This window comes from Acanthisitta chloris, unplaced genomic scaffold, assembly GCF_000695815.1.
Source record: "Acanthisitta chloris isolate BGI_N310 unplaced genomic scaffold, ASM69581v1 scaffold2232, whole genome shotgun sequence".
Taxonomy (NCBI): domain Eukaryota; kingdom Metazoa; phylum Chordata; class Aves; order Passeriformes; family Acanthisittidae; genus Acanthisitta; species Acanthisitta chloris.
Window position 1 is genome coordinate 1 of NW_008659677.1, and position 15,647 is coordinate 15,647.

General features: G+C 45.3%; 1 protein-coding gene across 1 annotated transcript in view; it reads right to left on the reverse strand.

Annotated features, from left to right (window-relative positions):
• Positions 1-1,424: 1,424 nt before the first annotated feature.
• Positions 1,425-15,647, reverse strand: part of LOC103797268 (voltage-dependent calcium channel subunit alpha-2/delta-4-like) — a gene marked incomplete at its 5' end in the record, with an annotated part of 50,696 nt that continues 36,473 nt past the window's right edge. Inside the window, 8 exons of the mRNA XM_009069467.1 lie at positions 1,425-1,524; positions 2,433-2,526; positions 4,419-4,516; positions 5,984-6,029; positions 6,153-6,220; positions 6,941-7,002; positions 11,300-11,371; positions 14,639-14,725. Coding sequence (XP_009067715.1) covers positions 1,425-1,524; positions 2,433-2,526; positions 4,419-4,516; positions 5,984-6,029; positions 6,153-6,220; positions 6,941-7,002; positions 11,300-11,371; positions 14,639-14,725 — 627 coding nt within the window. The remainder of the gene's footprint in view (positions 1,525-2,432; positions 2,527-4,418; positions 4,517-5,983; positions 6,030-6,152; positions 6,221-6,940; positions 7,003-11,299; positions 11,372-14,638; positions 14,726-15,647) is intronic.

Consider the following 15,647-nt stretch of genomic DNA (forward strand, 5'->3'; position numbering starts at 1 on the left):
TGTCCCGGCCGAGGCCCCGGGCGCGGCCCGAGGGGAGCAGGGCAGAGCTGCGCGGGGCAGGTGTGAGCCAGAGGCACTGAGGGTGAGAAAAGGGAATGAGGCAATCTCGTAAAAACAAAAACAAACCGAGCAACCAAAGCAAGCTAAGCAAATCTCGTAAAAACAAACCGAGCAACCAAAGCAAGCCGAAAAATAACCACCCCCAACGGAAGGTCGTGGCTAAATGCTGCTCTCCTAAAGATGCGAGGGCTGAAGGGCCTGAGCAAAAAGTGCTCCTGAAGACAAAAGGATGTGTCCTGGGTCATGGCGAGACAGGCCGTGAGGGCTCAGACAGACCTGGTGAAAATCAGGTCATTGGCTTCCCTGGAGGGCCCTATGGCCTGCCTGGCAAATCCCTTTGTTTCCAGTCTCTTGTTTTGCTGTATATTTTGACGTAATGATAATTACTCATTTATGTGGTCCTTTCCTTTCAGGGGATTCCGGAATCGCCTCCCGTGTGATGTGCAGTGTGGTGAGTGCAGCTGTTTGGAAGTGTTGAACGCTGCTCCTGATGAGCAGTGGGGGATAAGGAATCATCCTATTAGCCTTCTGCAGCACATGGTGTTTCTCCCAGGGCCTGACTACTCTGCGTGGTTCAGGCTGCCTCAAAACCATGAACATCATCACCTTTCAGGCACAGCAGAGCTCTCTGCCTTGGACTGAAGTTTAGGGAACTTGGGGACAGTGAAATAGCTGCTGAGAAGCTAATGACCACCACCAACACAACCCTCTTCTGTCCTGTCTGTTGGTGTGCCTCTGTGACCTGTCCTTTCCTACAGCAGCATGCACCAGCCTCCGTATTCAAAACTCAACAAAATGCAAACTATACCCTTTCCACGTCAAGACCCTCCACTGAACACACACTTCTGCCTCGAGGGAGAGGACAAGACAATGAATAGTATGTGACAGATGTCAGTCACATCACTTAATGCCTCACTGGAAGGCACTGGGATGCTCCTGGATGCGGGCAATGCAAGAGGCAGAACAGAATCAATCTGGGAGAGGAACTGAGACAGAAAGATCAAACATAGCCAAGCTGGAATGTCGTGGGGGCACTGGAGTGCAGAGCCTTTGCACTGCAAAATGGCCCCGAGCATATGTAGTAACTGTGGACATTTTCTGTGGTAGCTGACTGAAGGCAGGGAATGGTTGAAGGTTTTCATTTACATGAATGCACTTTGGGACAGTATTTTAAGCAAAACTCCAAAGGACCAGAGGAAGACCAAGTCTCCTACTCCAACTCTGAGAATTGGCATAAATGCTGTCAAGGTATTACTTCTTTCTGTTCTGTTTCTATCTCCCCAAATGCATTTCTAAGGCTGGTGGTGATTTTGTGCTGCCCCTTCAGAGACACTGAGAGAAGCCCCTTAATGCAGTTTGGGCACTTACCTGTTGGAAATTTTCTCAGAGCCCACATACAGGGCACTCCTCATGAGTCCAGCTCGAGTGCCCAAAAACGCCATTTCAACCCCTGCCTCAGAGTCCCTGTGGAACAGAAACACACAAGCAGAAGCAAACAGTTCTCAGAAGAATAGCCATCTCCCTGCCCCAGGGTGAGGGCCTTTCAAAACAGAAGTCAGACCTGGAGACATGGTCCCAAGTTCATTTGCAATATAACTGATTTACACTAGGAGTGACACTGGTTCCTCCCTGCTAATGGCAACAGGTTGTTACTGGCTAACAATTGCCAGGTTTAAGACTTGTATTTAGATTCATACTTTTGAAGTTTGCTCTCTTAAGTAGACCATAAGCTCCTCTCCCCCTGCTAGCCCTGCTCCAGGCTGCCTTCATGATGCTGAAGTGAAGGAGAGGAACTGCACAGAGAGAATGGGCAGCATAGCAGAATGTCTCTGAAGAGAGTGTGTCGGTGTAGCTGCTTAAAGTTGTGCTGATAACTGGGTGTCCTAGCATGATTGTCACTGGCTCAACCTCTGTCAGTGGTAGGGATACTAGTAACTGAAACAGGACTGTCTCTCTAAGTACCATGTTGTCTGCTGAAATAGGATCTGTGTGACATGATACAGGATACTACAAGCAACAGGTGCCTCACTGGAAATAATAAAGTAGAAAGTTGTTTACTGAAGCCAGCTTGTCTGCTACCTTGCTGAGGCTCAGTCTGAAGGCATCACCAATAGAGACAAGACCAGACTCCCTTTTCTTCACAAAAAAAATCACCCTCACCAAACAAAAGTCTCTTGCAAACATGCCCAGCCTACTGGAATTCACTCCTGAGAGACATTTTTGGAGTTATTTCTAAAGCTATTGAGCTATTTCTAATGTTTCTTGTATGCTGTGCAAGAGTCTGTGACTGTTACAGGCACTGCATAAGCCCACTGCATCTGGAAATGCATCTTCAGTGGTGTTCTACCCATATTTATTGCTCATACACTTACAGGGACATATTGAGGGCTAGTGTTGTCCAGTAGGCCTCCATGGGTGCAGTGACCACTGCATCAAACAGCACTTCCTGGACCAATTCCTCATCACCTAAGAAGAAGGAAGAACAATAACCAGGAGAGAAAGACACATTCCTCCCTAGATGTTTTAGAGAGTTTCTTGGTAAGGAGCATCTGCCTGACCAGGACAGTGGAGCAATGTGGCACAAAGAGGCCTCCCATTACAGGGCAGAGAAGATGACCTGGGATGGTGGAGAGCACAGGAACAAATCTTACTGTCAAGATCACCAGACCAGTTCCCCCCTCAGTGGAAGGGTGGTGCCCAAACAAGCGTGGGCAAGTGAGAGGCTTTCAAATGAAGTTAGTAATTAGACCTTCACTCAATCTACTCCTTTCTTGAACAGGCTGTCCACAGCCATCGCCTCAAATCCCTGCCTTGACCTTGCTCCTAGGTATCCTGCAGAGAGGATACCAGACACTGCATTCCACTCAAGAATCTTCCTTCAAAACCAGTAGTGACATCTTTATGGCCTCTACTCTGTCCTTGTGCTCACTGGCTTCCCTGTTAGCCCTCCTTCCTTCCTGCAAGTCTCGTTTCCACCAGATGCTCAAGCTAGTCTAGGCTACCAGTCTGATCCACTCTGGACTGGAACTAAGAGGTGATTAGGAAGGTTCAAGGCATCATCAAGTGCTAAATGACATACCCCCAAACCCTGTTTCTTTGACCTGTTTCATTTCTGTACTGCTCTGCTTGCATTAATCTCCTGTGAGAATAGGATGGCCATCATATTGCAAATATGCCTCTTTCAGTGCTGTTCTAGATGGATCTAGAAAGCTCCACTTTCTGGGTTGATGTTCCAGGTCTCCCTTAATATTTTATCCCAAGTTCTCCCAACTTTCTTTGTCACAGCTCTCATCCTTGTCTCACTCTCTTCATCCTTGTCGTCATTCAAACCTCAAAATCAGAGCTCACCACAAGATCTTTCCCTCTCCAGGCCCCCTATGTCTAGGATGTGTTCTAATCATGTTTGGTTTTCCCTTCACAGCACTTCCAAGTCTGCATGTTTCTCTTAGTCAGGTCTCCTGAAACTTTCCTCCTCCTCATCCCTGGCCTCTTCAACTCATGTATCTCCTTTTTCCAGGCTGCTCCAAGGACAGCCAGGAGAGTCTGCTCACATTGTGCAAGAGAGGAAAAATTACAGGATTACATTTGATTTTAGTTTTAAGAGAGCCCCATCCTCGTGCCTCTCAGGTGGAGCACTACATGCAAAAGCTTGTACTTGGCACAGCTAAGGGGGCTAAAGCTAAATTGCTGTAAGGGGTTGTCATGCACAGCTGCCCACCTCTGTCCCCTGACAGAGATCCCACTCTGTAGTGGTGCTATATCAGCTGCTTGTGTGGCTACATGTTGCCTGGGGAATGGGACCTCATGCAAGGGATGAGCAGCAAGAGGAGCAGGAAAGATAATAATTCTATAACAATTTTACCACCCTGGATCAGTTAGCTATTGCATTTGGAAAACAAAATTAGTGATCCTTGTTCTGAAGTAACCCATCTCTCTAGATGGCACCGTGAGCCCTTGGAGGGTGATGACTGGGGCCCTGGGAAGCTGAATAGTCTCAGCACTTTTCCTGGCTCCTCCTGACATTGTCTCCTCTAGCCAACCTGGTCAGTCTGTCTTAAACATGGTGTGCAGTCCCTGCCAAGCTCCATTCAAGCCTTTCACTTTTCAGTATTTCCTGTGCTGAGACCTCCAATAAGGCTGTGTTATGTGTCAGCTTTGAAATGGAAAAAACCAACTCTGATGGAGACAAGGAAGTGGATCCTCAGCTTATTTCCACTTGTGAATTAATCTGGGTTTGAGCTATGTGAGCAGGTGCCACAGGAGCTTAGTCTGACACCAATCAGTTTGCCACAGTTCCCCTTCCCTTGTGATGGGTACAGGATAACCTCAGCAGGGCCCTTTCAGTGCTTGAGACTCACATTCCAGGTCAGGCTCCTCTCCAGTGAGGAAACGGATCACAGCCTCCAGCTGGCTGAGCTTTCGGTGGTCTGGATCAATGTCAGTGATGCAGTAAATCCTGGTGGGAAGGAGAGAAGAAGCCCACAAGAGCAAAAAGAAAGAAACCACAGTCAATAGTTTGCCAGTCAAATGTTCCTGGAAGATAACTGCCAAAAAAAAAATTCAGCAAGAAACCTTGGACTGCAAACATTTTGTTACTGCTGCATGCTGTGCCCACTCAGAACCTCACAATGTGGCTGTAAGTCAAACCCTACCCATAAACCAAGCACCAATTAACCTGACTGCTGTGCTTAGTAGGGCTGCTATGTTTTCCAGCATAAGCTTACAATACAACACAGCTGTCCCAAATCTTTCCAGCAGTATTATATGTTGTGTAAGATATGTTCGTGTGTCCACATAGACAATAACGATGTGACGGAGAGACCTGAAAAGCAGAGGGTCATGTGCACTGTGAGTAAGACCAGGCTAGGAGCAGAAAAAGCAAGAGACAGAGAAACAAAATATGTGATGAGGAATGATCTTGCAGTATGATATGGTGACAACAAAAGCTGTCCCAAAGGGACATAACTGCAGGAGCCTCAGGACACAGTTTGGGGAGGAGTAGAAGAATGGATTACAAATGCTCTGTATTATAAAAGAAACCAGTCTTGTAATCCTGCTTCCAATTTTGATTGCTTCATTGTCAGGACGAGGGAGAGGAAGGGGTTATAAAAGAGAATTACAACTCATAAAGGGGCTGAAAGGAGTGATTTATGAGAGAAGTCTAAGAGAAATGAATATGTAAAGTGTGGTAAGCTGACACCCCAAGTCAGATGTAGAAGAAGTCACTGCTTGTGTCTCAAATGCACTGCCTGTGAAACCTGACAGTGTAATGAGAGGTGAGAAGGGGTGCAGGGCTTCTTGAATATAGTTATTTTGGCTTTGATACAGGCTGGGTTCATGTGACTGAGTGTAACTGAATGTTGGGTTCATGAAAACCCCAAAGCTCACAGCAATAAATGGAAAGTGCCATGCTTCACTCTGTTTCATATCCAAACCAAGCAAAATCATAAATTCTGCTTGCTATTGAAACAGGGCTCATAAATCACCTGCATGTTCACTAGAAATTAGGTCTAGGCTCAGTTCAGAAGAATGCCAACCAAAAATAAGCTAGGAATTAAAAAAGCATTTCAATCTCTCACCAAGCTTGCAACAAAATTTCCTGACAGGTCTGACATACTGTAGGTTTTGTAAGACAATTCTGAGCAGCACGAGGGGGAACAAAATAAGTTTGAGCACAGAAGACTGAGGATAAATCTCAGATGTTTCTCAGCAGAGGAATGTGCCAGGTCTTAGTGGGGTCTCCCAAAGGAAGAAGTAGAGCTGAATTGCCTGGAGACAGTCAGGTCTTTCCAGGTACAGCCTCTGAACAGCACTGCTTTTTCTCTAGGCCACAGAGGGTGCTGAACACAAGCCAAATTGCTGGGAACTTTGCCCAAATCTCCTGACAAACTCCTGTGTCACTGCCAGGATTTCCTCCACTTACCATTCATTTGCTAAAGACAAGTCTGGCTGGAGCAGGTCATGCAAACCTGAAACCAGATCAAACATGGAGCACTGAGTTAGGTAGCAGACAGAGATACAGGCTGTGGAGAAGACATTCAGAGGAGCTACCTTGTCCCTTGGGACAGCATGGCCCTCTCAGATTAACCTACCTTCTTCCACTGAAGTGTTCCCTAGCAGAATGTACTCCCCGTGTCCCCTGGACAGCACAACACCCAGGCTGCAGGCAGGAAGGAAGGAAGGAAGACAGAGAGCTGGTCAGCAAGAAAAGTGTCATTCCTAAACACGATGCTGCATTCCTTTCAGTTACAACCCTTAAAGACATCAACTCTCTCCACAGCTATTACAAAAAAGAACATCATCAAAAGAGGATTAAGTGAGATCCAATTTCAGCACAAGAGGCTAATGAACCTGCCTGTAGAGCTATGAGGCATTTCAGGTGACAATTTTTTTGGCCAACATTGTAGGTTCAGGTCAACAATAACAACTCAATTCCATGCCAGTTGCAAACCATTTTGGCTGGGAAAAAACCCCAAAAACCAAAAACCAAGCCACAAACAAATACACACACACAGACTTTGCTTGATTTGTTATTTGATGTTTTATAATTTTCAGTTTATAACAATGCTGGGGTTTTTTGAAAGCCATACACCAGAACATACACCATATTCAGTGGAACTGAACGTTGAAGATGTCTCATTTCCATGAAATGAAACAATATGCTTCACCTAAGGTATAGAATTTGGACTCTCAACCGCAGGCAAACCATAGTATTTATTTAGAGTTGACCCCAAACAATATTTTAATGGCTGTAGGAACAAAGAAGTCAGTTATTCACACTGATGAGCTGTAACCAGTTTTATGAAGAAAAGGGACCAATCTGCTGTCCCTGATCATACTTTTGATGCACTGCACTGGTGTCCCATGAGTCTTTGCTCACCTGAAGGGTGTGTCACTGATGTCCGTGAAGAAATAATCATTGGTGAGGAAGAGAACTCGTTTCTGGAATAAGAGCATGAATAAGAAAGTAAGAGACCATCTGACAGACCAAGAGCATAGCAGTGATGGGACAGGGGATATATGCCCCCAAAGCTAAGCAGAGGCAGTTGATCATTACCAATACTTCATACCCTGCTAGGGCTAGCTGGAGGCAGGGATGAATGTGCAGTATTCAGCATATCCAGCACCTTGTGACTTTCAGGATCCAGGCAGCCACTCTGTCTTTCCAAGTAGGGCTCCAGTTAAACCCTTCTTTGCTCTAGGGCTCCTGCACTGGCTGCAGAAAGGGGTGGGGAGAAGCTGCCCTCCCTCTTGCACCCTCCAAGCCAACATGCTGGGACCCTGCTGCCCTTCTACTACACATAGCAACCTTTACAGCTTTGCACATCATCATCATCATCATCTCCAGCAGGAGGGAGGCTCAAGTGGGGCAGGTAGGAAGGAGAGGTGGGGTTGAAGGAGAGTCAGGATGGCAAACCTACCCAGTGTGTGGGTGGGCAGCCAGGGCCAAGTCTCCCCACTGCTGTGGGAAATGCTGATATTCCTGACATTTGCTTTCACGCCAAACTGGGACAAAACATTAGCATATTCCAATTTTGTTAAAAAGCATCAGTAAAAAAAAAATAATTTGCATTTTCAATTTGGAAAAAAAGTGCTGATTCAAATCCAAGTCATTTTGATTCACAGGCAAATATTTTTTTCAGACTGACATTTCAACTGAAGACATTTTGGATTATTGAAAGCTGCTTCAGAACTTCAGCTCCTTGCCAGACTGGCCTTTTCCTGTAGGAAAGTGTTGATTTCAGTGGAACTCTTTTCCAAAGGAGAGAAGTTTTTGGAAAGTTTCTATCCAAGCCTTATGCCAGTATATGAACCCTAATATGTTTAAAATCCTAGACCCAGTCTGAAAATGAGGTGAGAGGATGTGTGTGGGAGACAGGGGAGTGAACACAGAACACTCAGTGTTCCCCAGGGATAGTCATGCCTGCTCTAACCTGCTCAAGCTGTGCAGCAGTGGAATGGAGCGAGGCACAAAGGGTGAGTCGGCACCAGCTCCACAGTGTGCACTGAGTTTGTGCTCACTGAGCTGATGAGGATGGGGGATCGTTAGGTGAGGAGGAAACAGGTGGCTCAACCCCTTCCCTCCTTTCTCTCCATGCATGGCAACTGCATACTGCTCAGCAACAGGGTCTTTTACTGTGCCAAGATCACACGGAATCATTTAGGTTAAGATGACCGAGTCCAACCTTTGACTGATAGCCACTTTGTCAACTAGACCATAGCACTAAGTGCCACATCCAGTTGTTCCTGAACATCACCAGGGATGTTGACTCCACCACCTCCTGGGCAGTCCATTCCAATGTTTAACAAACCTTTTCATGAAGAAATTCCTCCTGATGTCCAAGCTCTTTCAAAGTGCTGCGATACCCCCAGAAAACATTGCATGTTGATGCTTTGGTGGCTGTGGGGTTGGTACAGGAGGTATTAACCCTCCCTTTTCTTGCCAGTCTGATCTGATGATGGAGGCAGGGAGGCATGAAGAAGACCTGGCCACTCTGAGACCCTTTCCTTTAGCAGGGCTTGTTCTGCTCATCCTTTGTTCCCCTGACCTGACCTTCTTCTGCACATGCAGCCTCTCAGCACCTGTACCTTACAGGAGGGTGGGCAAACCTCAATTTGAGCAGGGGGAGAGGGTGGGTGGCCATCCCTCCCCAAGACAGCTGGAGGTATCACCACTTATTCATGGGAAGGAAGAGAAGCAGAGGCAACCCTGAGCCAAACGGGGCTGAGGATGATCAGACAGGACTTTGCTACATAGTGGGGATCAAGGGAAAAGAGAAGAGAATGTGCATGTTTGCATCATGATAGGATGGCTGACTCCCATCAGCTGCAGTCTAAGAATGTGTATTTCCAGTCTTGGTATTGCTGCTCTACTAGGTGTCCAGTCCTGACTATGGCCATTGCTAGTGGTTTGTCACAGCTCCTACCCATGTCCTTGCTCTTTAGGTTTCACAGTCCCAATCCTTTTGTACTCCAGCTGCAAGCAAAGGCATTTTTGCCACTAGATCTCTCTAACAACTATCTTCTGTATTTCGTCCTTATTTTTCCCCTCTCTGTCTCACTCTATTCTCAATACCTTACTGAGCTCAACCTGCGGAATCAGTGTTTATGTGGCTGACACAGTAATTTCCATTCCCTTCACTGAGCCCTTCTCTCTGCAGTCTGAGTGCCTCATTCTCTTTGTTTCAAGGCTCTGTCAGCACTTTCTTTGTTTCAATGCTGCTCTGCTTCATCAGCTAGCAGAGTACAAGTGGGAATTGCTAAGTTTCATTTCTGGTTCCCACTCCATGTGTATTCTGATTATAGTAAAACTGTCACATATGAAGCTTCATTCTCCTGTTGTGCTTCATAAGGCTTCCAGAGTTGCAGAATGAAACAGGTAATATCTCTTACCAAGGCTACTTTTTGTTACCTTTCTTCCCTCTGTAGGGGAGCAGAAAGATGTCTCTAAAATATTGAACTGAAAGGATGTCATTGGATGACTCAGAAGAATTGTTATTGAGGGTGCACAAAGAGGTTAAGCTAGCAAAATAAGCAATCTAGACTTATAAAGAATAGATCTTGCTTGCAAACAGTGATTGCTTTTCTGACAGAATAACTAAAGTAATTGAAAGGACATTGAAATAAAGGACATGAAATGTCCTGGGTTTATATAAAACACTTGAAACAGCTTCTCATGAAATTTTATTCTAAAGAATCTGTTAAAGTGGGCTTAAATAAGACATGGAGTGAGAACCAGCTGCAGCACTGTAAACAAAAAGAAACAGTAAACAACAGGCCAACAAGGGAAAAAGATCTAATGAGAGGAACAGACAGATTCTGCCTTAGGAGCCCTTATGTACAGGGATCTGTAAGACAAAATAAAACAGCCTTTCTCTGCATACTGAAAAAAAGCCTTAACAGCCCTTATAATTAGAAAGGCAGGATGAAAAGGAGGAGTGGGTTTCATGTGGAAAAATGGCAACTGGAAAAAAATAGCTAAGAAACACAGAAGTGAAGGCGTCAGTTCCAGCGCAACTGTGGGAGGGAGGAAAAACTGAAGGGACAGCAGAAAGGAGATCTGGGGCTCCCTGTTCAGAAATATCCTATTGCAGGGTCTCTACAGAGCAACACGGAAGCAGTGCTCTAATTCAGCAAAGCCCTGGTACCTGTGCACCAGAAATGACAGAAGAGACAGAGGGAACAACCATAATAGTTGAATTGCTTGGACTTAAAAGTGTGCAAGTATTTCAAATGCAGGTGTTGGCAGTGCCCAGGAGGAGAAGGGCAAAGCCATTGACAGGTATCTGAGGGATGCAAACACCAAGAATAGAGAAAGAAAATGTAGTTACAATATCTAGTAGTGCAACCATTCAGAGGAAACAGAGGGGTGTCTTCATTAGGAAATGGCACCATTTCAGCAGTGGCTGTGAGGAGTTGGTTTGTTGGAGCTGATGCTGACTGTGGCTCAGCAAGGGAGCAGCTCAGTCAGCCTCAACACTGAAAAAATGCTCTCTATACAGGATGGAAAATTTTCCTGAAATATGGAAGACTTCTGGGCAGTGTAACTTGCAGGACTCTGGAATATTTCCTAACAGGAAATGATGAAAGCCAAAATCTTTAAGAGAGTTAAACAAACCTGAATGAAAAAGTACCAGTGAACGTAAATGTACAAGATAATTTTGTACTGATTCCAAGGGAAGATGTATAATCCTGTGTTAGAGCAGGCAGGGAATGCTCAAAAGTCTCCATTTCACCAGGACTTTTCATAAAATTTTTGCAAATATTTGCACAGAAATTTAATCCTGGACCTGGATAAAGGAAATTCTGACAAAGTGAGGGATGAAGGTTTCATGAAGGGTTTTGGGTAGGGAAAAGGAGAGGCAAAATAGTCTCCAAACCTCTTTCTGTCTAGATCAGATCAGCATAGTCTTCCCCATTCTAAACTCTTGAAGATCTCTGATTCATTTCACAGCCCTATAAACAATGAACAACATGCTTTTTGGCTTTGCCTGGACAAAGTGGGGAGCTGAGAGGCATTTCCAATACCTTTCTAAGAGCAGATTATTGGTAGGTACAACAAGCACTTCAAATGATGCTCTTTTTTATGTCTTTAGCACATTCATTATGTATGTGGTAAAGCAATAAAAATCCTCAGACTCAGAAATGCTGAGCATTAAAACCACATCCTTTGTGGTTCTTCAGCATCCATTTCCCATCCACTCCCTTGTGTGACCTGAACAGAAGGATAATTTCTTACCCCTTTATCCACGGGGACCTTCACATCCATAGTGAGGTAGCCTGTTTCCCCATTGATCATGGCAGATCTCAGCTGCAGAAGTGAACAGGATTGGTATTAGTGTCTCCAGGCAAGGCAGGACAGGAATTAGTACAGCCACTTGTCATTAACATACAGGGGCTGGCAGAAAGAGTGACTGGAGGTTCCCTCTCCTCCCCAGCTCTTTCTTGCTTGTTTTAAACTGAAAACCTGGTCACAGTGGTCAGAATCCTTGTTCAGGAACAAGCTGATAAGTGACACAGAGTAGTAAGGCCAGGATCGAGCTGATAAGTGACACAGAGTAGTAAGGGTTTATGCTGAAAGATTGTTGATATGCCTTTTTAGCAAAAAGAGAAGATCTGGAATCTATGAAATTGCCAGTCCAAGTTTCAGACTTCACTGTTTGGCAGGCAGAAAGTCATTAGCACAGTGCTTTGAGAGCCTGGAAGAGGAGATGACTGAGAAACCCACTAACTCCCCCAGACTGACTCCAAAGCTCTTCGACATTTTTAAAACTGATTTATAAATTACAGGCTGTATTCAGCACCACTTCTGTGGTGCAGCAGAGCAGCTGTTTAGCACAGCAAAGCAGGACTGTATAAGAGCAGGGTAGGCAGTGGGAAGAACACTTTATTCAACCCAGGTTCCAAAGACAAAATGTAATTTTCACAGTGATTCCCAGCCTCTTGCAAGAAAGAGCCAGGAAATTCTTCCACAAGTGCAGAGGCTTTGACTTTAGGTCCAGGCTACCAGAACATATCAGTCCATTGCTTCAGCCTGAGTAGAAAAAATAGGTGGGAAGTAACTCAGTCATTCACACAAATTGTTTCCTTGCTTGGAGAGACAGGCCTCCATTCAGGTGCTAGCCAGTCTCAACTGCATGTGCTTTACAAGGCCAAATCTTGTTTATTATGGCTGTTTGATGTGGGTTATTTACAGACTGAGAATATAAAGCTCATGTTTCCCGAGACCCACGTCTTGGAAATCAAAACACTGACTGGTACTATTACTCCTTTCTGGCTAGGAGTGTTTGACCTCCTGCCAGAGCCATGGCATCCTCCCCATTCTGGTCTGACAGCCTGCAGCATTTTCTGTTGGTTCTGGGTTTAGAATCACAGAATGTCCTGAGTTGGAAGGGACTCATGCAGGAGGCCCTGCATAGGACAGCCCCAGGAATCATACCATGAGTCCAAAAGTGTTCTCCAAATGCTTCTTGAGCTCTGTCAGGCTTGGTGCTGTGACCACTGCCCTGGGGAGCTATTCAGTGCCCAAACACCTCTGGGAGAAGAACCTTTTCCCAGTATCCAACCTAAACATCCCCTGACACAGCTCCATGCCGTTCCCTTGGGCCCTATCACTGGTCAGCAGAGAGAAGAGATCAATGCCTGATCTTCCATTTCCCCTCATGAGGAAGCTGTAGACTGCTATGAGGTCTCCCCTCACCTCCTCATCTCCAGGCTGAACAAGCCAAGTGACCTCAGCTGCTCCTGGTGTGGCTTCCCCTCTAGACCCACGACCCTTCCCCTTTTTCCCCCTCACACTGCAAATATCTCTGTGTTGCTTTACAAGCAAGGCCAAACCCTTGCTGCCTAGCTGCAGATAGTACCCTTGTGCATCAACTGGTGTTTTCCAGACAATGCCATCTTCCCTGCACTAGGTTTCTTTATAGCAGCTGGCTGTGTTACACATCATTAGCACTTGGGCATATTTCTGCAGTCTGAATTTGCTGCTTATCAGTGTTGCTGAGATTATACTGCAACTGATGTTGGGTCTGTCATTGATCTAATACCATAGCTACAAATCTGGGTGTTGAAGTGTTGGCAGCTTTCTGCTGCAGTGGGTGTATCTCCAGAGTCTCTAGGCTTGCTGAAGTCACACTGCAGATACCGTTCACGTCACTGAATGTCTCTGTGCACTCAGTGACTGCAACCCACCTTTCTTCTGGAAGGTGCAGTACAGGAACACAAAGTGGCTTTGTTTTCATGCCTGTTCTTACTTTTTTTTCCCCCCACTGGATAGTTTTACTCTGATTGCCTATGGGCAGAAACCTTAGACTTAGCTTCACGTTTGCATTCAGGTATCAGTGTTTTTTTGGTCACACGAGAACCTGCTAGCCAAATAAATATGAGAGCAAAGCAAAGTTCTCTCATTTCCTGGATTTTATTTTTAGTAGCAAACTAGCTAAAGGGGAACAGCTCTAAAGGTGGCTCCAGTAAGAGAGAGAACTACAGTGGGATCAGAGCTTCTATAAGAGATCAGTGAACCAACACAAAGCCACTGGCAACTTGCATCTTGGTGGTTCCATACATGTAAAGCCTCTTATTTTTGTGTTCCTTTCCATGTTTCACACCCAGTTCTGCTGTGTTTCCTTTCTCAATTTGCCATTCTTCTGCTTCCCAAGTTCCTTTAGTGTGCCCTTTGTACTTGGCCTGCACTAGTGGCAGTAGCTACTTTGATCCTGTTGCTGGTCAGTTTGTCCTACCTCTTTAAGTGGGTATCTCTAGCATCAGATCCATTTATCTAATCAGTCTCCCCTGCAATCCAGAAGCATGTGTCTTGCAGCTAATTCTTACTCCAAATTCAGTTCTTCTCTTAGTAACTTAAGTATCTATTCTCTCCTAATTCTTCTGAGTAAAATAAAACTAGCCACAGAGGAACCTCTCTACCTTCTCATTTTATCTGGGTTCCTCCTTGTGCAAAGCAGCAATGTGCAGTTGTTAAAGTGCATGCTGTTTCTTGTCACTTCTTAATAATTTTGCTCAAAAACCAGTAGAAAAGGTATTTTATAATCTTTTCCCCCTGGTCAGCTATTGTTTTCAGTGCCTCCACACCTGTGGTTTCTGGAAATTTGCTTTTCTCAAGTGTCTAAGTCCCTTATCCTCTTTGCCTCTAGCGACTGCAAGCTTTAGTCTCTTTTTGAATGTACTTTTTTCCTTGTTGCAGATCTCATTAGTTGAGTGGCCTCAGCTATATTTCACATCTACATGTGTATGGGTGACATCATGGGACACTGCCACACTCCCAAGCTACCTTGGCTTTGTATTAAGGCAGCACTGGGGCCATGTACACACTTGTAGCACCCCCTGCTAGCACTTTCTCTCCTTTTTCCATGAGAAAGAAAACTCACACTGGGAGAAGACAAGCACTTTGTAGGGGAGATGCATCCATTGTCCTTTTGTAGACCACCAGCCTCTCTTAGAGTCAGTCAGGCATAGCAACAACCAAGAGCCCCCACTGCTCTCCTGTGCCTTCCATACAGGCACACAAAGTAATAGAAACAAAGAGCTACTAAAAAGGCTAAATTCACTTTGTGATACTCACTATTTCATCCCGGTCTTCCCATTCCACTTCTGAGAGATCCACGCTGTTGTAATTTGGCTTAGGCTTCAGTTTCTTTCCTTCTTTATACTGGTGTTTATTCAAAAAAACCCAACAAAAACAAACAAACAAACAAACAACAAGTAAGTGGCCAGATAACTTCCTAAACCAACCCTTTCAGAACTGGTATGCAATTTGAAAAATCAGGGTGTGTCATTTATTCTGACTAGGAAGGCAGTGTTTGTGCAAGTGCCTTCTTGGTCCCATGTCATGTATTTCCTTATGCAGGCAGTGCATGGCCAGGAGAGTTCAAGTAGGAGAAGGTCATGCAGGAACAAGGGACAGACAGGCACACAGGTAAACTTGCAGGTAAAAGCTACAGCTTTCTTCTAAATACATCAGTACAATACACTTACTTGCAGAAAATCAGGTTTTTCCCTGCAGCTAAGAGTATAATCCCATTAACATTATAATACCAGCAGGAGATCTTTGCTGATGGGAGTTAGGCTTTGACTCCACTGACAATAGACTTTACACCTAGAGCTAACTGAGGCAGGAGAGCTTTTTCACTGTAATCTTCTGGGTGAAGCAAAAGGCATGAAGCAGACTAAGGCCAATTTAAGGTGGAAGGATAAAGCAGTGCCCTTGCCTAGTTTTGCCCTGCCCTGTCCTGGACACACTATGTGTCCCTTCTCTCCACATATGGATATAATTGCCCATGCCTGTGATCTCCTTGTGCCAAGCTGCTCTTTTGGAAACAGCTTCTGTGAAGCCCTGTGGTGGCACTTTCTCTTGCTGGTGACCACACTGATGCTTAGAGCTGTGTGCAGGTGCCAACCAGCACATGCAGGAAAAGTGAAATCCTCACGTGCCTGGGTATCTGAGCAATGAGGCCCCAGCTGTGTGTTTGCAAACAGATGTGCAGTCTGGAGCTCCAAATGGCACTGCGGGAGAGAAATGTCCTTGTGTCCACTCCCTCAAGTTCCAGAAGGTCTTTGCAGCCTACTGGTCT